This window comes from Cynocephalus volans, chromosome 11 (genome assembly GCF_027409185.1).
Source record: "Cynocephalus volans isolate mCynVol1 chromosome 11, mCynVol1.pri, whole genome shotgun sequence".
Classification (NCBI taxonomy): Eukaryota; Metazoa; Chordata; class Mammalia; order Dermoptera; family Cynocephalidae; genus Cynocephalus; species Cynocephalus volans.
Window position 1 is genome coordinate 95,661,945 of NC_084470.1, and position 26,400 is coordinate 95,688,344.

Sequence of the window (26,400 nt, forward strand, 5' to 3'; positions counted from 1 at the left end):
AAAAAAGAAAAAAAGGTCTCAAAAACCAGTATAACTTGCATTCTCATGGATTCAGAGAATGAAAAGGAAACAATGCCCTAAGTTAGAGAAAAAAAGAAACAATAAAAGTCAGTATAAAAATAAAAATATAGAGAATGGAAAAACACTTGTAAAAATCATCTGAATATAAGATTTCACTATTTGAAAAGGCAAACAAAATTGACAAACACATAGATAGAATAGGAAAATGAGAAAAAAGACTCAAATTAATAAAATCAGGAATAAAGAGGAAACATTACAACTGATACCACAAAAATAAAAAGGTTCATAAGAGACTACTATGAACAATTATACACCAAAAAGTTGGATAATAGAAGAAATGAATACATTTCTAGAAAAATACAAACTACCAAGACTTAATCATGGAGAAATAAAAATTTGAAAGAAAAAACAACAGATGAGATTGAATCAACAAAGAAAAGTTCAGAGCCAGATGACTTCATGGCTGATTTTTAGCAAACTTTTACAGAAGAATTAACACCAAACCTTAACCTCTTTCAAAAAAAGGAGAAAAAACACTTCCAAACTCATTGTTTGAGGCCAGCATCACCCTTATACCTAAATCAGAGAAAACACTACAAACAAAGAAAACTACACATCAGTATCCCTGATGAACACAGAGAGAAAAATCTTGAACAAAATACTAGCAAACTGAATTCAACAGTACATTAGGAAGATCATACCCCATAACAACCTGGGATCTAAACCTGAGATGCAAGGATGGCTCAGAATATGCCAATCAATTAATGTGACACAATATTAACTGAATGAAGGATTGAAATTGCAAGATCATCTCAATAAATGCAGAGAAAGCATATGAAAAAATTCAACACCCTTTTATGATAAAAACTCTCAACAATGTAGATACCAAAAAATTTACTTGAACATAATAAAGGCCAGATATAAAAAAAACCCACACTAACATCATACTTAGTGATAAAAAACTGAAATCTCTTTCTCTAAGATCAGAAACAAGGCAATGATGCCCATTTTTACCATTCCTACTCAACATAGTACTTAGAGCCCTTGCCAGAGCCATTAGGCATTAAAAAAGAAAAAGACATCAAAAAATAAGGGGAAGAAGTAAAATTATCTCTGTTTCCAGGTGACATGATCATATATGTAGAAACACTAACAACTCCACACACACAAAAAGTAATAGAACTATTAAATAAATTTGGGAATGTTGCAGAATACAAAAGCAACACACAAATTAGTTTCATTTCTTTACAATAACATTAGTTTTTATAAACTAATTTACAAAATTAGTTTTGTAAACTAATTTACATTTAGTTATTCTTTATAATAAAATTAGTTTTATTTCTTTACAATAACATTAGTTCATTTCTTTACAATAACAACAAACTATGTGAGAAGGATATTAAGAAAACAATTCCATTCACAATAGTATTAAAATGAATAAAATACCTGAAAATACATGTAAGCAGAAAAGTGAAAGTCTTATGCACTGAAAATAATATGATAAAAGAAATTAAAGCAGACACAAATAATTAGAAAAACATCTCATATTTATTGACTACAACAACTGATATTCTTAAAATGACCATATTACTCATGTGATCTACACATTTAATGAAATCCCTATAGAAATCTCAGTGGTGCTTTTTACAGGAAAGAAAAAATCATTTCTAAAATCAATATGAAACCACAAAAGATCCTGAATGGCCAGAGCAATCTTGAGACAGAACAAAGCTGAAGGCATCACACTTCCTAATTGCAAAATATATTCAAAGCTATAATGATTAAAACACTATGGCACTGGCATAGTAGCAAACATATAGGCTAACAGAACAGAATGGAGAGCCCATAAATAAACCAAATATACACAGTCAACAGTTGCCTGACAAGGGTGCCAAGAATATGCAACGGGGAAAAGATACTCTCTTCCACAAAGGGTGATGAAAAAACTGTATATCTACATGTAAAAGAAAAAAATTGGACCATTTTCATACACCACACACAAAACCCAACTCAAAATAGATTAAAGATTTAAAAGTGAGACCCGAATCTATAAAACTCCTACAAGCAAACATAGGGAGAAAACTTAAGATATGTATCTATGCAATAATTTCTTGAATATTATGTCAAAAGAAAAGAAAAAATATACAAATAATTTTAAATGAAACTAAAAATCTTCTGCATGGAAAATAAGTAATGAATACAGTGAAAAAATAACCTATGAAACTGAAGAAAATATTTGCAAACCACTTATCTGATAAGTAAAAAATTGTAAATATGTAAAAAATATAAAGGACTCATAGAATGCAATAGGAAAAAACAAACAACATAATTTTAAAATGGTCAAAGGTTCTGAATAGATATTTCCCCCAAACAAGACACATACATGGCCAAAAAGCATATGAAGAAATGTTCAATATCAACTACCCATCAGGGAAATTGAAATGAAAACCATGATAAAATATCACATCACACCCATTAGGATGGCTATTATTTAAAAATATTAAACAGTTGCTGGTGAAGAAAGGAGAAATTGAAATTCTTGTATGCTGTTGTTGGGAATGTAAAAACGGTGCCGCCAGTATGGAAACCAGTAAAAACAATAGCTCAAAAAATTAAAAGTAGAACTCCCATATGTCTCAGCCATCTCTCTTCTAGGTATATATCCAAGAATTGAAATAGGGTCTGTGGCATTTCCAAGAGAAACAAAAAATGAATAAGTCTTTGTAATTTGGCGATCCAATGGCCTCCTTTTCATCTTTTATCTAACTCTGGCCTTTTGATACAAGAAATGATGTAATCACTAATTTAGAAAGCACAAGCTTCGCGGATCCTAAGATGGCGGTGGCTGCGGCGGTTGGCGCGGAGTAGCTGAGGTGGAAAAGGTGGCCACTGGGCCTTAGGCAGCCAGGAAACTTGTGGACCTTCCTCTTGCCATCTCTTAATGGAGGACTGCTGCTGGTGGCCGGTTGTGGGGGCTGACCGCCACTTTGCCCTTGGCAGGAGAGGCTGCCTCATTTACAGGCAACAGCTTTGAAGTATGGAGCAGGAAAAGAACTGTTTCTTAGCTGCAGAAGTGAGTCTTTAAACAGGAAACATGGTGCTGGGGCTGCTGTTGATGCTGCCAGGATCCTGGAGGCCGGGGCGTGCTGAAGGCGGCCAGCTGCCCTATTCAGGATTCGAGGTTTCAGGCCGGCATAAAAGAAGATTCCTGGGAATGTCTGAGCTGTGCCATGGGACCAAGTGAGCAACCCGAGGTGGCAGCGGCCGAGAACGGGGAAGGTGACGACGCAGAGGCAAAGAGGGAGGTGCCCGACCCAGCACAGCCCTGTGAGTGACCCAGCCCAGCCCTGCTCGGGGGGCGGATGCCCGCCTGGCTTCCGCCTGCGCCACCGGGCCACTCACCGGCCCCAGGGCTGCCTCCATTTTCTCAGGTGGTGGCGGCTCCGGCCCGGCTCGGCCAAGCCTGTCCTCCTCGCCCGGCTCGGCCCCTCACTGAGCCTTCCCACTTGCTTGCCCCAGCACGGGGCTTCCCGGGGCCTGCGGGCCGGCCTCCCCTCCCACTCCCTCCATGGTTCTCTGGCAGGGCTGGTGGCATGGGGTGTCCCTGGCCAGCATCGGGAGGGCAAGGAAGTATGGGCTGGGCCAACTGTCACTCTACCGCACCCTGGGCTCTGGCCCCCAGTAAACTTCCTGTTACTGGGAGGCAGATACAATCTCTGCGGCCACCAGTTCAGAAAAACGCCTAACCAATTTCTGGTTAGGAATAGTGTGGTTGGAGAGTTCCCGAGTTTGCTTGAACCTGCCATAGAGCTGACTGCGGGTGGACACCGGACTCGGTCTGCACCGGGGGGATTCAAAAGTGAACTGTGTGCTGCAGGCTCCTCCCCCAAAGAGCTCACGCTCTGGTGTGGGAGATAAGACAAGTACACAAATAACCGCGATACCAGGAGGAAGGTGATAAGTCCTGAGAAAGATCTACACAGTGCTACAAAGGCACCCAGAGCGACCGGTCGTCTGCACCTAGCAGAAACCTGGTAGACTTCCTGGGTGAGGCGGTACTGAGCAGGGTCTTGAAGGCCCAGCTGATATATGAGGGCTGCAGAAGACACGTCCCAGCCCAGCCCAGTGCAAACAGAGTGGGGAGACGTCTGGCTAGGGAGGTAGAGACTCGACAGAAACCACACACCCTGTGGGGTCGCCACTGCGTGATCCAAAAGCCCAGGCCAGAGCGCACAGAACAGGGAGAAGTCCTGCACAAGAAGTGGAAGTTCAGCAGAGACCACACACCCTGTGGTACTGCCCCGTGATCCAGCAGCCCAGCAGAGTCCAAGCTGACCAGAGAGGTGGCTCCCTGGAGAGGCCCAAGACCCGAGGCAACCACACACACAAGGCACTAGAGGCCAACTGAGCAGTCACGGAGGTAGCCATACCAAATTGGCAACCACAGCAACATCTTAGTTAGTCAATAGTCTCAAACTGGTGGACTGTGAAACTCCCTGCCACAATGAATAAACATCAAAAAAAAGATACCAGAAATACAACAAGTCAAGAAAGTACACAACCAAAAGTTAATAAATCTCAAACTCTAGATCCCATAGAACAAGAAGCCCTTGAAATGACTGACAAGGAATTTTGAGTGATAATTCTAAGGAAACTGAATGAGATACAAGAAAACTCAGCTATGCATCATGATGGAACAAGGAAAAGTATACAGGACCTGAAAGAGGAAATGTACAAGGAAATTAATGTCCTGAAAAAAAATGTAGCAGAACTTGCAGAACTGAAGAAATTATTCAGCAAAATAAAAAACACAACGGAGACTTTAACCAGCAGGCTTGTTGAAGTTGAAGAGAGAACCTCTGAACTTGAAGATGGGCTGTTTGAAATAACACAAGCAGACAAAAAAAGAAAGAAAAAAGAATCAAAGACATTGAAGAAAATCTGAGAGAGATATCAGCAACCTTAAGCACTCAAATATCCGAGTCATGGGTATCCCAGAAGGGGAGGAAAATGGAGATTGCATTGAAAACATATTCAACAAAATAGTGGCAGAAAAATTCCCAGGTATAGGAAAAATCACAGATCTTCAGATCCAGGAAGCTCAATGATCTCCAAATGTATTCAACCCAAAAAGGCCCTCTTCAAGACATGTTATAGTCAAATTGGCAAAACTCAGAGACAAAGAGAGAATCTTAAAAGCTGCAAGAGAGAAGCATCAAATCACCTATAAGGGAGCCCCAATCAGACTAACATCAGACTTTTCATCACAAACCCTAAAAGCGAGAAATGAATGGGATGATATATTCAAAATACTAAAACAAAGATTACCAGCCAAGAATACTCTACCCTGCATGACTATCCTTCCGAAATGAAGGGCAAATAGTATATTTCTCAGACAAACAAAAACTGCGGGAGTTCACTACCACACAACTACCCTTACAAGAAATCCTCAAGGGAGTACTGGGTTTGGTTCCTGAAAAATAACTACCACTGCCATAAAAACCCAAGAAAAATAAAAACAAACTAGTATTTAAAAAATGGCATTCATGAAGAGAAAACAAACAAACAAAAAGGCTATCTACAACCTAAGGAACCAACAAACACAGAAAACAAACAGTAAATCAGAAAGCAAGGAACAAAAGACACCTAAGACAACCAAACAACCAATAAAATGATAGGAATAAATCAACACCTTTCAATAACAACTCGTAAAAAGGCTTGAATCCCCCAATCAAAAGACACAGACTGGCTGACTGGATTAAAAAGGAGGACCCAACTATATGCTGCCTACAAGAGACCCACTTCACCCATAAAGATTCACATAGACTAAGAGTGAAAGGATGGAATAAGATTTACCATGCAAACAGAAACGAAAAACGAGCTGGAGTAGCTATTCTTATATCTGACAAAATAGACTTTAAACTAAAAAGCATAAAAAGAGACAATGAGGGACACTACTTAATGATAAAAGGACTGATCCATCAAGAAGACATAACAATCATAAATATGTACGCACCCAATGTTGGAGCAGCCAGATTTATAAAACAAACTCTATTAGACCTAAAGAAGGAAATAGACACTAATACCATAATAGCAGTGGACCTGAACACCCCACTGTCGATATTAGACAGATCATCTAGGCAAAGAATCACTAGAGAAACACAAGATCTAAACAATACTCTAGACCAATTGGAATTGGCAGATATCTACAGAACATTCCATCCAACAACCTCAGAATATTCATTCTTCTCATCAGCACATGGATCATTCTCCAGGATAGATCACATATTAGGACACAAATCAAGTCTCAATAAATTCAAAAAAATTGGAATTATCCCAAGTATTTTCTCAGACCACAATGGATTAAAACTAGAAATTAATAACAAACGAAACTCTGGAAACTATACAAACACATGGAAATTAAACAGCATTCTACTTAATGACATATGGGTCCAAGAAGAAATCAAGCAGGAAATCAAAAAATTTATTGAAACTAATGAAAATAATGATACATCATACCAAAACCTGTGGGATACTGTAAAAGCAGTATTAAGGGGGAAATTTATTGCATTAAATACTCACCTCAGAAGAATGGAAAGATGGCAAGTGAACAACCTAACACTTCACCTTAAAGAACTAGAAAAACAAGAACAATCCAAACCTAAAGTTAGCAGACGGAAAGAAATCATTAAGATCAGAGCAGAACTGAATGAAATTGAAACCAAAAAAACAATTCAAAAGATCAATGATCAAAATGTTGGTTTTTTGAAAAGATAAATAAAATTGACAAACCATTAGCATGGCTAACAAGAAAAAGAAGAGAGAAGACTCAAATAACAAAAATTAGAAATGAAAAAGGCGATATTACAACTGATTCATCTGAAATACAAGGAATCATTCAAGACTACTATAAACAACTATACACCAACAAATTTGAAAATCTGGAGGAAATGGGTAAATTTCTGGACACACACAAGCTCCCAAAACTGAACCATGAAGACGTAGAAAATTTGAACAGACCAATAACAATAAAGGAGATTGAAGCTGTTATCAGAAGGCTCCCAACAAAGAAAAGCCCAGGACCAGATGGATTCACAGCAGAATTTTACCAAACATTCAAAGAGGAATTGACACCGATTCTTTACAAACTATTCCAAAAGACTGAAATGGACGCAAATCTCCCAAATTCATTCTATGAAGCAAACATCATCCTGATACCAAAACCAGGTAAAGATATAACCAAAAAAGAAAACTACAGGCCGATATCCTTGATGAATATAGATGCAAAAATCCTCACTAAAATACTAGCAAACAGAATACAGCAACACATACGTAAAATTATTCACCACGATCAAGTGGGATTCATCCCAGGGATGCAAGGTTGATTCAACATACGCAAATCAATAAATGTGATACACCATATTAATAAAGTCAAACACAAGGACCATATGATCATAGCTGTAGATGCTGAAAAAGCATTTGATAAAATTCAGCACTCATTCATGACAAAGACCCTCTATAAGTTAGGTATAGAGGGAAAGTATCTCAACATAATTAAAGCCATATATGACAAACCCACTGCCAATATCATCCTGAATGGGGAAAAGCTGAAAGCTTTTCCTTTAAGAAAAGGAACTAGACAAGGATGCCCACTCTCACCACTCCTATTCAACATACTGTTGGAAGTACTAGCCAGAACAATCAGAGAAGAGAAGGAAATAAAGGGCATCCAGATTGGAAAACATGAAGTCAACATGTCCCTGTTTGCAGATGACATGATCCTATATATCGAACAGCCTAAAACCTCTACAAAAAAACTCTTGGAATTGATAAATGATTTCAGCACAGTAGCAGGACACAAAATCAACACACAAAAATCAGTAGCATTTCTATTCTCCAATAGTGACCATGCAGAAAGAGAAATCAAGAAAGCTTGCCCATTTATAATAGCCACCAAAAAAATAAAATACTTAGGAATAGAGTTAACCAAGGATTGAAAAATCTATATAATGAAAACTACAAACCACTGCTGAGAGAAATTAAAGAAGACACAAGAAGATGGAAAGATATCCCATGCTCTTGGATTGGAAGAATCAACATAGTGAAAATGTCCATACTACCCAAAGTGATATACAAATTCAATGCAATCCCCATCAAAATTCCAATGACATTTTTCTCAGAAATGGAAAAAACTATCCAGACATTTATATGGAATAATAAAAGACCATGCATAGCCAAAGCAATGCTGAGCAAAAAAAAATAAAGCTGGAGGCATAACACTACCTGACTTTAAACTATACTACAAAGCTATAATAACCAAAACAGTATGGTACTGGGATAAAAACAGACACAACGATCAATGGATTAGAATTGAGAATCCAGAAATCAACCCACACATTTACTGCCATCTGATCTTTGACAAAAGCACCAAGACTATTTACTGGGGAAGGGACTGCCTCTTCAGCAAATGGTGCTGGGATAACTGGATATCCACATGCAGGAGAATGAAACTAGACCCATACCTCTCACCATATACTAAAATCAACTCAAAATGGATTAAGGATTTTAATATACACCCTGAAACAATAAAACTTCTTAAAGAAAACATAGGAGAAACACTTCAGGAAATAGGACTGGACACAGAGTTCATGAATACGACACCAAAAGCATGGGCAACCAAAGGAAAAATAAACAAATGGGATTATATCTAACTAAAAAGCTTCTGCACAGCAAAAGAAACAATTAACAGAGTTAAAAGACAACCAACAGAGTGGGAGAAAATATTTGCCAAATATACATCTGACAAAGGATTAATATCCAGAATATATAAGGAACTCAAACAACTTTACAAGAAAAAAACAAGCAACCCAATTAAAAAATGGGCAAAAGAGCTAAATAGGCATTTCTCTAAGGAAGATATCCAAATGGCCAACAGACAAATGAAAAAATGCTCAACATCACTCAGCATCTGGGAAATGCAAATCAAAACCACACTGAGATACCATCTCACCCCAGTTAGGATGGCTAAAATCCAAAAGACTCTGAACGATAAATGCTGGCGAGGTTGTGGAGAAAAAGGAACTCTCATACATTGTTGGTGGGACTGCAAAATGGTGCAGCCTCTATGGAAAATGGTATGGAGGTTCCTCAAACAATTGCAGATAGATCTACCATATGACCCAGCTATCCCACTGCTGGGAATATACCCAGAGGAATGGAAATCATCAAGTCGAAGGTATACCTGTTCCCCAATGTTCATCGCAGCACTCTTTACAATAGCCAAGAGTTGGAACCAGCCCAAATGTCCATCATCGGATGAGTGGATACGGAAAATGTGGTACATCTACACAATGGAATACTACTCAGCTATAAAAACGAATGAAATACTGCCATTTGCAACAACATGGATGGACCTTGAGAGAATTGTATTAAGTGAAACGAGTCAGGCACAGAAAGAGAAATACCACATGTTCTCACTTTGGTGGGAGCTAAAAATTAATATATAAATTCACACTCACATGCACACACACACAAAAAAAACCCAGGGGGAGTGCGGGAGGAGATATAACAACCACAGTTACTTGAAGTTGATACGACAAGCAAACAGAAAGGACATTGTTGGGGGGGAGGGAGGAAAGGGAGGAGGGAGGGAGGTTTTGGTAAGGGGCAACAATAATCAACCACAATGTATATCTACAAAATAAAAGTTTTAAAAAAATGAATTAGGGTCTGTAGAAGATATTAGCATTCTCATGTTTATTACAGTATTATTCATAATAGCCAAGATACAGAAACACCTAATGACCATAGACAGATGAATGGTTTTAAAATGTGTTATATTATTTGATCTTTAAAAAGAAGGAAATTCTGATATATGTGACAACATGGATGAATCTGGAAGACATGATGATAAGTGAAATTAGTCAGTCACAAAAGGAGAAATACTGCATAATTCCACTTGTATGAGGTATCTAAAATAGTCAAACTCATGAAAAAAGAGAGAAAAATTATTGTTGCTTGGGCCTACAGTTTGGGAAAAAAGGGGTGTTACTGTTCAAGAGGTATGAATTTTCAATTATACAAGATGAATAAGTTCTAGACATTTGCTATATAATGTTGTGCCTATAATGAACAATACCATACTGTGCACTTAAAAATATGGTAAGATGGTGGACCTCATTATCATATGATCATATGATGAATTGTTATATTATTATAATAAGTGTTCTTATAATAAAAGAAAGAAAAAAGAGAAAGAAGAATGGGAGACATTATAAAGAAAAATAAAGAACAAAAGACAGGAAAAAGAAGCAAAGAAGGAAAGAAAAAGTGATGAAGGTAGGAAGAAAGGAAAGATAGGAAGGAAGAACAGAAGGAAGAAAGAAGAAACAGAGGGATAGAAACAAAACAGAGGGAGAGGAAAAAAGAAAGAGAGAGGGAAAGAGAAAAAAGAATGAAAAAAGAAAGAAAGATAAAAAAAAATAAACCAGAAAGAAAGAAAAAGAAACAGAAAGAAGGTAGGAAAGAAAGAAAAAAAGAAAAAGAAAAGATCAGGACAAAATTTATGGATAGGCAATCTGTACAGACAAATATGGCATCACACTCAGAATGAACCTGCACTTAGTTTAATGCTGTGCTGTTCCAAAATGGAAATCTTATTAATTTTCTCTTTACTCCTGAGAGCATAAAAGCAAGAAATGGAATGGCAGAGTAAGCCTTAGAAGTCTTGGGGCCTGATCCAGGCTAGGCAAGTCCCCACTACTGGGAGGCCCAAACTAACAACCCCCAGGCCCTGGGGCAGCAGCTCTGATCTGGCAGCCCTCTGGGATCTAGGCCAGGTGAGTCCCCATCCCCAAGAGGCTCAAACCAATGACCGCCAGACCCCGAGGCAGTAGCTCTGACCCAGCAACCCCTGTGGGATCCAGGCCAGATGAGTCCCAGCCCCCAAGAGCCCTGAACCAACAACCCACAGGCCCCAAGACAGCAACAGTCAGCTGAGTGGCAGCAAAACTTCCTGCCACTGTTGCAGACACCAGGGTGCAACAAGTGGACCATGGAAGCCTATGCCACAATGACTAAACACCAACAGGGAGATACTAGAAATATGAAAAACCAAGAAAGTACAACACCACCAAAGGTATATAACTCTCAAGTTCTAGATCCTGTAGAACAGGAAGTCCTTGAAATGACTGACAAAGAATTTTGAGCAACAATTTTGAGGAAACTAAATGAGATACAAGAAAACTCACACAATGAAATGAGAAAAAGTATATAGGACTTGAAAGAAGAAATGTACAAAGAAATCAATGCCCTGAAAAAGAATGTAGCAGAGCTTGTGGATCTGAAGGATTCATTCAGTGAAATAAAAACACAACAGAGAGCTTAACCAGCAGGCTAGAACAAGCAGAAGAGAGAATTTCTGACCTTGAAGATGGTCTATTCAAAATAACACAGGCAGGCAAAAAAAAAAAAAAAGAATAAAATTTTTTTTAAAATGAAGAAAATCTAAGACAGCAGACTACCTTAAGTGCTCAAATATCCAAATGATAGACATTCCAGAAGGGGAGGAAAAAAGGAAAAGGCATTGAAAACATATTCAACAAAATAATAGTGGAAAACTTCCCAGGTATAGGGAGAGATGTGGATCTTCAGATCCAGAAGGCTCAAATATTCCCACAGACTCTAACCAAAAAGGTCCTCTCCAAGATAGGTTATAGTCAGATTGGCAAAGCTCAAAGACACAGAGAGAATCTTAAAAGCTGCAAAAGAAAAGCATCATGTCACTTATAAGGGAGCCCCTATCAGACTACCTGCTGACTTTTCATCAGAAACCCTAAAAGGCAGAAGAGAATGGGATGATATATTCAAAATAGTAAAAGACAAATATTGCCAGCCAAGAATACTATACTGAGCATGGCTGTCCTTCAGAAATGAAGGACAAATAGTATATTTCTCAGACAAACAAAAACTGTGGGAGTTCACCACCACATGACCAGCCCTACAAGAAATTCTCAAGAGAGTACTGCACCTGGTACCTGAAAAACAACCATCACTACCAAGAAAGAACAATGCACACCAGTAAAAATAAAGGCAAACAATAAAGAGAAAATAACTTGATCTACCACCTCAAGAAACCAACAAACATAGAAGAAAAACAGTAAAATGGAAAGAAAGGAACAAAAGATATTTAAAACATCCAAACAGAAATCAATAAAATGCCAGGAGTAAATCAACACCTTTCAATAATAACTCTTAATGTAAAAGGATTGAATTCTCCACTCAAAAGACACAAACTGACCGACTGTATTAAAAAGATGGACCCAACAATATGCTGCCTTCAAGAGACTCACCTCCCCTGTAAAGACACACATAGACTAACAGTGAAAGGATGGAAAAAGATATACCAAGCAAATAGAAATGAAAAATGAGCTGGAGTAGCTATTCTTATACCAGATAAAATAGACTTAACTCCAAAAACCATAAAAAGACATAAACAAGGCCACTATATAGTGATAAAAGGATCTATCCAACAAGAAGACATAACAATCATAAATATATATGGATCCAGTATTGGAGCAGCCAGATTTATAAAGCAAACACTATTAGACCAAAAGAAAGAGATAGACACTAATACCATGATAGTAGGAGACCTGAACATGCCACACTCAACATTGGACAGATCATCTAGGCAAAAAATCAACAGAGAAACAAGATCTAAACAACACTTTAGACCAACTGGACTTGGCAGATATCTACACAACGTTTCATCCAACAACCTCAGAATATTCATTCTTCTCATCAGCACATGGAAATATTCTCCAGGACCACATGATAGGTCACAAATCAAGTCTCAACAAATTAAAAAATATTGGAATTATTCCATGTATTTTTTCAGACCACAATGGATTAAAACTGGAAATCAATAACAAATAAAACTCTGGAAACTATACAAATACATGGAAATTAAACAACATTCTACTTAATGACATACAGGTCCAAGAAGAAATTAAACAGGAAATAAAAAAAAATTCTTGAAACTAATGAAAATAATGACACATCATACCAAAACCTGTGGGATACTGCAAAAGTAGTACTAAGGGGGGAATTTATCATATTAAATGCTCACTTCAGAAGAATGGAAAGATGGCAAATAAACAACCCAATGCTTCACCTTAAAGAATTAGAAAAAAAAGAACAATCCAAACCCAAAGTTAGTAAATGGAAAGAAGTAATTACGATCAAAGCAGAGAAAAACTAAATGAAATAGATACCCAAAAATGATACAATAGATTAATGAAACAAAAAGTTGGTTTTTTGAAAAGATAAAATTGACAAACCATTAGCAAGGCTAACTAACAAGGAAGAGAGAAGACACAAATAACAAAAATTAGAAATGAAAAGATGATATTACAACTAATACCTTAGAAATGTGAAGAATCATTAGAGACTACTATAAACACTCATAGGAAGGAAGAATGCAGGAATAATGAAACTAGACCTGCACCTCTTACCATATACCAAAATCAACTCAAAATGGATTAAATATTTAAGTATAAGATCTGAAACTGTAAAACTACTAAGAGAAAATACATAGAAACATTTCAGGAACTTCGGCTAGGCACAGACTTTATGAACAATGTCGAGCTAGGGCTGGGGTCTCCAGTGCTCACAGACCCCTCGAGCCCATTCACAAACCCTTTGTACACAGGTCTATGACCTGGGTAACCAGACAAAAAGATCCTTGGAAACTTGGTTGAAGAAGAAACAGTCTTTATTCAGCACACACAACACTATGAGCTAAGCAGTCCACAGAGAAACTCAGAAACTCAACTGCTACCTGGCGAAGTCCAAAGAAAAAACTGAAACTGAGCAGCTGCCAGCAGAGTAAACATGCTCTATTTTTAGACACGAGCTCTGCCGGCCTGCTCTGCTTCACAAACTCAAGAACACACAATAGCAACAAACTAGAAAGATACATTGGTGCACATGCACACTAACTCCACCCACACACAACTTGTTTACAAGAAATGTGGAGGAAGCCTAACTAAATTATTCTATTTTCCCCACAAACAAGTGCCTCAAAGCACAAGAAACAAAAGAGAAAATAAAAATGGGATTATATCAAACTAAAAACCTTCTGCACAGCAAAGTAAACAATCAACAGAGTGAAATTACAGCCTACAGAATGGGAGAAAATATTTGCAAACTATACATCCATCAAGGGATCAATGTCCAGAATATGCAAGGAACTCAAGCAACTACACAGTAAGATAAACAAACAATCCAATGTAAAAATGGGCAAAGAAGCTGAATAGACATTTTACAAAGGAAGACATAGAAATGGAATTTTAAAAAATGCTCAACATCACTAAACATCAGGTAAATGCAAATTAAAACCACATTGAGATATCATCTCACCCCAGTTAGATTGGCTATGATCAAAAAGACAGAGAATAACAAATGCTGGCAAGTATTTGGAGAGAAGGGAACACTCTCACACTGTTAGTGGGACTATAAATTAGTACAACCACTATGGAAAACAGTATAGAGGTTTCTCAAACAACTATAGATCTACCATATGATCCAGCAATCCCACTTCTAGGTATATACCCAAAGGAATGGAAATCATCTTGTTGAAGGGATACCTGCACTTCCATGTTCATCCCAGTTCTATTTATGATAGCCAAGATATGGAAGCAACCCAAAAGTCCATCCACTGACATCTGGATAAGGAAAATGTGGTATATATACACCATGGAATACTACTCTGCCCTAAAATAGAATGAAATTCTGCCATTTGCAGCAACATGGATGAGCTTGGGAAAATAATGTCAGTGAAATAAGCCAGGCACAGAGGGAAAAATACCGCATGTACTCACTCATAAGAGAGAAAGAAGAAAGGAAAGAAAGTCTACAGTGGTGTGTTGGACTCACAGAGGGAGAAAGCACACATAGGGTTGCGTGGGGTGGGGGTGGGGTAGAGAGGTCAGGGATTAATTTAGTGGGGGACATAGGAACTATTCGCAATTTGTGGTAATGGGCATCCTGATATTATTGATCTGACCATCACATCCTGGGTGCAGGTGGTGAAAGTCAGCTTTGGACCCCAGGAATATGCATAATCAATAAAATAAAATTTAAAAAAATAAATACAATTAAATAAAAAGAATTGCAAAGAGTGCTAAAGGAAATTTTGTCCAAACATTGGAAAATAAGCAAAACTAGGCTTCTCACATCTTCATTACTTGCCTGCAAATCTCTGCTTGATGAAAAACTGAGCTTGGCTGGCTGCTGGGTCTGCTGGTGGCTGCCTCTCTGACCTTATAAGAGCCAGAACTTTTCTGCTTGACAGGTGTGGTCACCACCCACATGGCTTTCTACTTGTTGCTCAGTCTGTCTGATTAGCAGCCACAGATCAAGTGCTGAATATTCCTGACCAGTGGTAGTGAAGGCAGACCTGAGTGGTGGATCCACTCAGGTTCATGGCCTGGGTGAGTCCACACTCAGATAGACACAAGTTGGTTTATAGCATTTTTTATCAAGCCACTAGTCTCAGTGGTCTGTTTTGAGTTTACCAAGTAATGTAATAATGTATTTTACTGGACATTTTACATTTATCTCATTAAAACTCTGAATGAACAGAAACTTTTGTCCCATGTCTGGTTCCCTTCTTAAAGAATTTAATCAAATAAAAAAAATTGAGAATCATACAATATAGAGTTCTCTAACACTTCTGCTGTCATGGAATGATCACACTTGAACCCTGTGGTTCCTCTACTGCCAGAGAACCCCTTGGGCACACCAGTTTGGCTCACCCATCATGATGAATATCTCCTTTGCTTTCCTGGAGGGCTCAGGGATTGGATTTCTCAGTGCCTCAGCCACAGAATGCAAAGGTCCCCAGCTCAATGCAAAGAGAGATGTGTATTTCATCTCCTGAAGGGTCTGGGCCATCAATATCCAGGGGCTGCACTATTATATCATGCTTGGGCCACATTAGGAATTCCTGAAAAATGGAAAGGGTTATTGCTGCCACCACCTGTAGCCATATGGGATAATTTTATAGATTATTTAACCTAAAAGAGATTGAAAGTTGAAATAGAGAATGAAAATCATGAAATACACAAATACTAAGTGAAAACCATGTTCTCCATGTGAGAATGGACTTAGGAAAGAGGGTGCCAATCATCCCTTGCAACGGGAGGACACTCAGAGCCACGGTGAACTCACAGGATGTGCCAAGAGGTGTTACAAAATACTAAATGGGCTGATTTATCTTAGGATCAAAATGAGAGGACTTGGTGTTGCCTACATGACTGTGACCCTTCTGATCCCACAGGCAGATGTGGCAAAGGAACTTAGAGAAAAGTATTGAGCACAGCTCTCCCCAGATTGTTATTATCCAAAAGACAATAAAATAGAATGAAGAGACTGGTAAAGTATTCCATTGTGGACTCCACGTTTCTGAGCTCCCCAGCTGCATCCTGTCACTTTTCTACAGACACTAAAATTACATGCCTGCAGAGAGATGAGCTAATGCCATCTCTTTTTAAATCTGAGCAGGTTCTTCTCAGCTACATTGATCCCACACTTCCATCTACGTAAGTGCCTCTTTATTCAGCAAATGTAGAATAAGTGCACTAGTGGGGCTTCTATGCAGAATTTGGAAGGGGGCAAACTGATTCTATTGTGAAGGTTTTTGGTAGCCTCAGATTAGAAATCCAGTCTAATAGTTCTGCACAGCTCATAGGATTGTTTGCTGTATAGTGCAATGGAAAAATAGTATTTTTTCGTTTAACTTGGTGACTCATAAAAATTGGTTCTTTTTTGCATGGATAAGATTTAGATTCTCTTTCATTTCTTTGAATAAAATGACTTCAATTTAATTGCTACACCAGTTCTCAAGGTACATATTATTATATTACCTAATCATTTAGCATTACTAATTTGTATTTATCGTCATCAGAAAGAGATAAGTTTTAAGTCTAGTTTTTTAAATTAAATATGCAGAGTTTTGCTTTTCTTATATTCATATATCAAATAGAAAAATTACCTAGTAAGTTATATCTAGAAGTTTGGGTAATTAAAATTAATTTAGATTCTTTAGAAGGCCGTGAGCTTCTTTGTTCAAAACAATTACTTATGAAGAAGTGTAACTTCACATTCCTATAGAGCATCTATAAGTCTATTCTCATGAAGACCTTTCTTGTCCTAGTGTTAATTTCACAATGTAGCACTTAAGTCTATGCTCTAGCAGTTAGAAAACTTCAAGTAACAGGACAGTGAAATTCGGCTGCCATTACATTGAAAAACAAAAGAGGAAAGAAAACAAAGTGATTATACAAATTATTTCCACTTCCTACCTCCAAAACACATAAGAATATGATTTCTCAGAACTTCAGCAGAAGAAAGACTATCTGTGTTCATTTGTATTTTCCCATATCTTATTCGCTGTAAAAATACCTGTTCTCCTTTCAATGATAGTAGATAAGCCTGAACCTGTTTTGGTAGCAGGAGTATGGGGGGCAAGTTAAGCTTCATCTGTCCTTGACCCTATGCCTGAGTTTTAGATTTTTTCCCAAACTATATACTATCACGCATTTACAATGAGTATGAATCAATGTCCCTTTCCCGTTACTAAGAAATAAAGACTATGATGAAAAAGCAAGTGAAAGCTATTTAGTAAGAAAGGGAGACTTTGCTCTTATTTCATTATTGGGTTGATCAGAGAAATGGATTCTCCTGCAGAACTGTTTGGGTTTCCCAGTAATAGTAGCCCAGCATCTGTGACAAAGCTTCTCTGGGGTGTCCTGTTTCTTTACTATGGAATCAATTCATTCTCCTCTCCAGATATTTCTCTAAGGAGATTTAAATGTTGGCACTATAAATACTCCAGGGGCAAATGAGCACCATGAGCTGCAATTTATAATCCTCTTGATTTTCAAAAACAGTGGCTAGTTTATAGCACTTGCACACATCTGCCTGTCCTCAGGCATTTATTTTTGTGGGACTGCAGTCCCCTAAATAGCAGTAAAAATAACAGGGTCCTACTTCCTCAATTTACATGTGATTAAAACATGCAACTTTACCAGGTTTACCATGATATGTGTTTGTAGGGCTGAATTTTATTTAGTGAATTAAATTGAATTGAAGCAAAGTACACAGAAACAGGATAAGAGAAATCAATTTTACAATTTTTATTTTAATATATCATTCCAAAATGTTATCTTTAAAATTATATTATGTACCTAATAGATGTTATTCTTTTAGAACTTTATCAGTATATATTTTGTAATTTACATTTAATGCAAGAACAGAAATAGATATATGCCATTTATAAGAACATAGAAGACATAGAATACTATTTAAGTTTATGTGCTAATGATTATGTGTAACCTGTAAAGCTTGGAGACAGCTGGACCTTTGATTAATATTTTTGTATTGTTTTTCCTGGGCAGATCAGGGGAGTAATCCCAAATATGCTGAATGTTTGAACAGAGAAAATTGTGTCACTTTACCTGATCATTACTTCAGAAACAGGTCATATATATATAAACTACGTTAAAACAGAATGACCCCTAATCTATGTTATTGTGGTTATATTTACCACCATGATTCCACGTGACTAAGAACGGAGAAAAACACACAAAAAATTAGATGTTGTTCTGCTAGTAATTGATAAAGGACACAGTTTCCTTAGATGAGGTTTTACTGGCATGAGAACTGAAAGCACGTTATCTGTGTAGTTATCTTGGGGAGGTCAGAGAAAAGACCTAGAATTCTAGCAGAGTCCTATAAATAGTGTTAAAAGAGTGGACTACTTTGGTTGACATTTATCCTCACTCTTTTAGGCAGGGACAGAGCTAGATAATTCTTAAGAAAACATCAATAACTTTCTTTGGTCACGTGCATATGGAACTCCATAATAAAATTTATAGCTGACATTTCTACTGAGATTATAATTTTCCAAGCACACTTCCACATTTGGTACATTTACTTACGTTTTTACACTCTTCCTATCTCTAGGGTATGGACAATATGACTACCTGTATTTTGCAGATGAGGTAATGGGGGCCCACGTGTGTTGAGTGATGACTCAAAATCATGCTTCTGGCCTATTATGTATTAAGAATATTAGGTCTGGGAACAAATGGAACAGAAAAAAGAGAGTCATGATATGGTATAAGTGCATGCATGGTTATCCAGTTGACATTTTCTTGCTTGGGAAAATCTGATTGCAACTTTTAGGTAATTCTCCTCACCCAAATTCAAAAAAAAATTGTGAAGCTGTATCTATATACCCAGCATTTTATCAGGTTCCTGCAAATACAAAGGCGAATAAGACATTTATTTATTGGTTTCTGTTTAAAAGTTCAAAAATGAGATAAAACTACCTCAAGTAAAATATAGCAATTTACATTGCAGAGGAAAATTAGGTACTGTGTGATCCTAGCAATCTTAAGTGTAACCCAGTCATAATTGGAAAGTGGTAGGACAAGGGACAGAGTGGGATGGCTTATGGGACAGCATGAGGTGGATTTGAGTATTGAAGGGGGAAAAGGTTGCATCAGGAATAAAACATATTCTGATGGTGATGTTAGTCTGGATTGAGATTGGTGAAGGTGGCACTATTAGTGATGAAGATAATTTTTCTAATTCTCCCTTCAGACATTAACCACATGTTTCTTCCCCACATCAGATGAATATAAATAACAAATTTTACACTTTTATTGCCATAAGAAATGCCTTTTTCTGTCAACTTGGCATTGGGATTTTAGCCAACGCCCTCCTTCTTGTCTTCCACGTCCTCACGTTCCTTCTTGAGCACAGGCCCAAGGCCACTGACCTGACCATCGGCCACTTGGCCCTAATCCACCTAGTGATGCTGCTGACCATGGGAATCATGGCCACAGACATTTTTGGGTCTGAGAATTTTTGGGATGACATCGAGTGTAAGGCAGTTCTGTACTTGTACAGGTTGATGCGGGGCCTCTCCATCTGCACCACCTGCCTGCTGAGTGTCCTGCAGGCCATCACCCTCAGCCCCAGGAGCTCCTGTCTGGCAAAGTTCAAACATAAATCCTCACATCACAACCCATGTGTCTTTCTCTTCCTGTGGGTTTTCAATATGTCCATTAGTGGTCGCTTCATAATTTCCACTATTTCTACCCCCAATGTGACCTCAGACTATCTAATGCTTGTCACTGAATCTTGCTCTTTTTGGCCACTAAGTTACTTGCTCAGGTATGTATTTTCCACCCTGGTGACCTTCCGGGATATTTCCTTTGTGGGGCTCATGGCCCTCTCCAGTGGATACATGGTGGTTCTCCTGAACAGGCACAAAAGGCAGTTCCAGCATCTCCGCAGCACCATCCTTTCTCCAAAAGCATCCCCAGGAAAAAGAGACACCCAGACCATTCTGCTGCTCATGAGTTTCTTTGTGGTCATGTACTTTTTGGACTGTGTTGTCTCCTCCTACTCAGGAATGTTGTGGAACAATGATCCAGTTCGCATGTGTGTCCAGATGCTTGTGGGCAATGGCTACGCCGCCATCAGTCCTTTGGTGCTCATCAGTACTGAAAAACGAATCATTAAGTTCTTAACATCCATGTGGGGGAAGGAAAGTAAGTGTTAATTCATTCAGTGGTGAATAAATTCTCTGAAGATGAGCCAGGCACTGTATTTTGAATGATTATTGTGATGTAGAGAATAGCCTCACTTTGTTAATGGAAATATACAGAGTTAGTAATGGTTTTCTCTTAAACCTTTTAACTTTGATACATGTGGCTGTCAGATACATAATAGATAATTCTGAGATCACATAATGGTTGAATTTTTAAATCAGACTCATAAAAATTGGAGCTCTTACACAGTTTCAAATTTTAAAGTGGCAAGAAGTTATCAGTGATTGTTCAGAAATGAAAGAGAGGACAGTAAATTTATAAATAAGGAATCACAAAGGGACACAAGGTAACTTTTAGCTGTGAGTGTCATTATGGTTTCATACGTGTTATAGATATTTAAATGTATTAGTTTGTATGCTTTAAGTTCTTCAGTTTGTTGTCTGTCTGTTACACCCAAATAAAACTTAAAAAGAAATCTTAAAAGAGAGAAGTAAAACCTAAACTATTTAGAGACTTTACAAATTAAAGTTATATGTGTTTGTATTTATATGTGTGCAAGGAATATATGTAACTTTGTAGGAGGAAATGTTTAAACATTGACAGTATACAATCTGGAGAAAATATATACTTCATCGTATAAAAGTCTTACAATCTGTTTTAAAGCATATTACATATTACATATTAAAGCAAATAACAAAAGAATAACAAGAATGGAATATTTATACAATTGCAAAATTGATAAGCACTTATGAAAAACTAATAGATTACATATAAATTCTAAAATGTAGACTAGAAGAAGGCAAAATAGGACATAACTTCAAATCTTTAATATACTTTTAGCTTTGGAAATCAGAAAGTCAAAAATTCTAAGCATATGATTATCTTCTTTGATATAATGACTGCAACATCATATTCTGGTGTTTTTTCTGTTTTTACAAATGTAATCTAATCATCAAAATATTATTATTGTTACAACACAGTACTATTTTATTTAGTTTTGCTCTGATCTTATTTCTTTCTGCCTACTAATTTTGGGGTTGGATTATTGTTATTTTTCTAGTTCTTTGAGGTGTAGCATTAGGTTGTTTATTTGAAATATTTCCATTCTTTTGATATAAGCTTTCTTTGCAATGAACTTCCTTCTTATTACTGCTTTTGCACTATCCCACAGGTTTTGATATGATGTATGTTTATTTTCATTAGTTTCAATAAATTTTTGATTTCCTATTTAATTTCTTCTTGGACCCAGAGTTCATTCAGGAGCATATTGTTTAATTTCCATGTATTTGTATAATTTCCTGAGTTTCACTTGTTATTGTTTTCCAGTTTTAATCCATTGTGCTCTGAAAAGATACTTGAAATTCTTTCTTTTTTAAAAAATTTGCTGAGACTTGATTGGTGACTTAACAGATGGTTTATCCTGGAGAATGTTCCATATGCTGATAAGAAGAATATATATTCCGTAGCTGTTGGATGAAATGTTCTCTAGGTATCTGCCAAGTGCAATTGGTCTAAAGTGTAGTTTAAATCCTGTGTTTCTCTGTTGATTTGTTGCCTAGGTGATCTGTCCAGTGCTGAGAGAGGGGTGTTCAGATCACCAACTATTATTGTATTGGGGTCTATCTCTTATTTTAGGTCTAATAGTGTTTGCTTTATATATCTGGGTGCTCCAGTGTTGGGTGCTTACATATTTGTGATTATTATGTCTTCTTGCTGGATGGATCCCTTCATCATTGTATAATGGCCTTCTTTGTTTCTTTTTATGATTCTTGGGTTGAAGTCTATTTTATCCAATATAAAAATAACTACTACTGTGAGTGTGTGTTTTCCATTTGCATGGTATATCTTTTTCCTTCTCTTCATGTTAGTCTGTGTGTGTCTTTACAGGTGAGGTAAGTCTCTTGAAGACAGCATATAGTTGAGTCCAGCTTTTCTATACAATTTGTTAGTCTGTGTCTTTTGAGTGAGGAATTTAATCCATGTACATTTAGGGTTATTATTGACAGGTATTGTCTTACTCCTGTCATTTTATTGATTTTGTTTTGATGTTTTCAATATCTTTTGTTCCTTTCTTCCCCTTTTATTTTTTTTGTCTATGTTTGTTGGGTTTTTAGGTGGTTAAATAAAGTTTCTTTCTCTTTCTCATTTGCATTTTTGTTCTACCAGTGGGTTTTGTTCTTTCTTCTGTATTCATGGTAGTGATTTTCATTCTTTGGATTCCAGAGGTAGTACCCCCTTGAGGATTTCTCGTAGAGCTGGTTGTGCATTTGTGCACTCCCGCAGTTTTTGTTTGTCTGGAAAATATGCTATTTCGCCCTCATTTCTGAAGGATAGCCTTGCTGGATGTAGTATTCTTGGCTGGCAAGTTTTTCTTTTAGTGTTTTGAATGTAACATCCCATTCACGTCTGGCCTGTAGGGTTTCTGTTGAGAAGTCTGCTGTTAGTCTGATGGGGGCTCCCTTACAGGTGACTTGATGCTTTTCTCTTGCTGCTTTTAGAATTCTCTCTTTGTCTTTGAGTTTTGCCAGTTTAGCTATAATGTGTCTCAGAGAGGACCTTTTTGAATTGAATTTGTTTGGGGATCTGGTCTGTCCTGGATCCCATGTCACTCCTTACACCTGGGAAGTTTTCCATTTTTTTTCCTTGAATATGTTTTCAATGCCTTTTCCTTTATCCTCCCCTTCTGGAATGCCCATGATATGGATGTTTGTGCAATTAAGATTGTCTGCTTGCTCTCTTATATTTTCTTCATTTTTTAACATTCTTTTTTTTTTTTTTTTTTTTTTTTTTGTCTGCTTGGGTTATTTTGAAAAGACTTCTTTGAGATCTAAAATTCTTTATTCTGCTCTTTCTAACCTGCTGCTTAAGCTCTCGGTTGTTTTTTATTTCGTTGAATGAATCCTTCAGTTCCAGTTCTGCTACATTCTTTTTTAGGGTATTAATCTCTTTGTAAATCTCCTTCACATCTTGGATACTTTTTCTTGTTTCATTGTATTCTCTAATTAAGTCTTTTCTTATCTCTCTGAGTTTTCTTAAGATTGTTACTTGGAATTCCTTTTCAGACATTTCAAGGGTTTCCTGCTCTGTGGAGTCTGGTACTTGAGAGTTACTATACTCCTTTGGTGGTATCATATTTTCTTGGGTTTTCATATTTCTAGTATCTCATCATTGATTTATGGTCATCTGGTAGAGCAGTTGTTTCCTCTATTACTCTGGAGTAGGCTTTGAAGAGGAAGACTTCCTCCTCCATTTGCAGGCTCTGCTGGTGACTCTCCTTGTGTTGATGCAGTTGAGTGTGTGGTGTGCTGCCTGCAGCATGGTCCTGGCTGTTACTGTGGCAGCAGGTCATCCTTGTGGTGGCAGTAGCTATTGCAGTGGCTGTGGTGGACCACCTGTGTGGAATCTGTGTTTGTGGCCCTGCCCAGTCATGGGACACTTACTTGCCTCCCAGTCAGGTGGTGGGAGATGTGGGGGCTGCCAGTGGTGATGGCTTCTGACTGGGTGTCCCTTTGTGGGGGTGCTCACTCTGCGTCTTGGCTCCTGGTCAGGCAATGGGAGGGGAGCCAGCTGCTGGAGGTGGCAGTGGCTTCCTTCTTGGTGCCCATTCTCATGGGTGCTTACTCAGCTACTAGGTTCCTCGTCAGGCAGCAGCCCATTTGCTCCTTCTTACATGTTTATTTTCAAAGTCATATGCTTTTTTTTTTTTTTTTAAAGATGACCAGTAAGGGGATCTTAATCCTTGACTTGGTGTTGTGAGCACCACACTCTCCCAAGTGAGCTAACTGGCCATTCCTATATAGGGATCTGAACCCATGGCCTTGATGTTATCAGCACCACACTCTCCCAGTGAGCCACGGGCTGGCCGTCAAAGTCATATGCTTTTATTTCCTTTATTGTGTATGGGTTTTTTTATATGCATTTTCTTTGTGATTATCATGAGGCTTACATAACACATCTTATAGTTATAACAGTTTATTTTAAGTTAGTATTGACAATGTTAACATGTACAAAAACTGCACTTTAACTTCTCTCCCACTCCCACACTTTGTTATTGGTGTCACAATTTATATCTTTTTAATACATATGCATTAACAAATTTTTTTAGTTATACATATTATTAATATTCTGACTTTTATCTTTCACACTAGAATGAAAGTATCCTGTATTTTTCTATACATTTACCTTTGTCAGTGATTTTCATAGTTTCATATACTGTCATATTGCTGTTTAGTGTCTTTTCATTTGAACTTGAAGTATTCCTTACTAAGAAATTCTGAAGCATTTTTAGTAAAGCAGGTCTAATGTTGATGAATGCTCAGCTTCTCTTGGTCTCTGAAGGTCTTTAAATTCATTTTCAAAGGACAGTTTTGCCAGTATAGTATTCTTGGTTGACAGGATTTTTTTTTTTCTAGCACTTTGAATATATCCTTCCATACCAGTCTGGACTGAAAGGTTTCTGCTGAAAACTTCACTGATAGTCCTAAAGAAATTTCCTTGTATATGAGGAGGTACTTTTCACTTGCTGCTTTCAAAATTCTGTCTTTGTCTTTGATATTTTACAATTTGTCTCTTTGCAATCTTAATTTGTCTAATTCTATTTGGCATCTTTTTGGCTTCAAGGACATGGATGTTCATCTCCTTCCCCAAATTTGGGAATTTTTCAACCATTATTTCTTTAAATATAATTTTTGCCAATGTCCCTCTCTTTTTTTCATTCTTGAATTTTAATATTTAAATTGATTCATCTTGGTGGGGTTCTATAACTTCCTTAGGATTTTTCACACTTTTTAATTTGTTTTTTATTTATTTGTTTTCCTTTGACTGGATAATTTCAAATGATCCACCTTCAAGTTCACTTATTCTTTCTTTTGCTTGATCAGGTCTACTGTTGGAGACCTCTAGTGATTTTTTCAGTTCAGCATTCTTCAGCCCAAACTTTCTGTGTTTTTTTTTTTATTTATAGTTTTTAACTTTTTGCTGATATTGTGATTTTATTCATGTATCACTTTTCTGATTTTATTTGTTGTTGATCTGTGTTCTTTTGTAACTCACTAAGCTTCCTTATAATGATTATTGTGATTTCTTTGTTGGACAACTGCGAAATCTCCATTTGTTTAGGGTTGATGACTGGAGATTTATTTTATTCTTTTGATTTTGTCACATTTTTCAGATTCTTTATGTTCCTTGTTCTTTTGCATTGGTGTCCGTGCATTTGAAAAAAGCAGCCTTTTCACATTGTATGAACTGGATTAGACAGAGAAAGACATTCAACAATTCAGCTTTGCTAGAGATTCTGAAAGCCGCTCAAACCATTTCTCTAAATGTGTCTTCTCTGGACTTGTGAATGTTGATTTTTAATTACAGAGAATTTAACGGCTTCTTTTTTTGTTTTCTGGAGCCCATAATCGCTTGCTCCCTGTTTTCTTACTACTGAACCATCGGCTGGGGTATTGGAGGCAGGATCCAATCTTCCCCATTCTTCCCCAAGAAAAATCCTTCAGTTCAGTGACTTCTCTCTCTTGTACTGAGCTGTGCTGAGTGCAGCAGGTTGCCCCCCCCCCCTTTTTTTTTTTCTTAGCTTCTCCCACCAAACGATGAAGTTTCTGCAAGCACTCTGAGTGAGGCAGTACAGAAACTGGCTTCCCTGGCTGTGTGCCAAAACGTCAGGGGATTTAGAGACATTACCCACTCCTCTCCCTCCCTCCTTGATGAGAAGCCTCAGATTCTGCACCCTCTCTCAGTCTCACACATCTGT

The 26,400-nt window shown here is 37.4% G+C and overlaps 1 protein-coding gene across 1 annotated transcript; it reads left to right on the forward strand.

The window, feature by feature from the left end:
• Positions 1 to 3,251: 3,251 nt before the first annotated feature.
• LOC134390150 (vomeronasal type-1 receptor 90-like) lies at positions 3,252 to 24,142 on the forward strand. The gene is made up of 4 exons (XM_063113426.1): positions 3,252 to 3,348; positions 19,048 to 19,085; positions 19,721 to 20,645; positions 23,961 to 24,142. Exons 1-4 carry the CDS (start codon positions 3,252 to 3,254, stop codon positions 24,140 to 24,142), a joined length of 1,242 nt encoding a protein of 413 aa, XP_062969496.1.
• Positions 24,143 to 26,400: the final 2,258 nt, after the last annotated feature.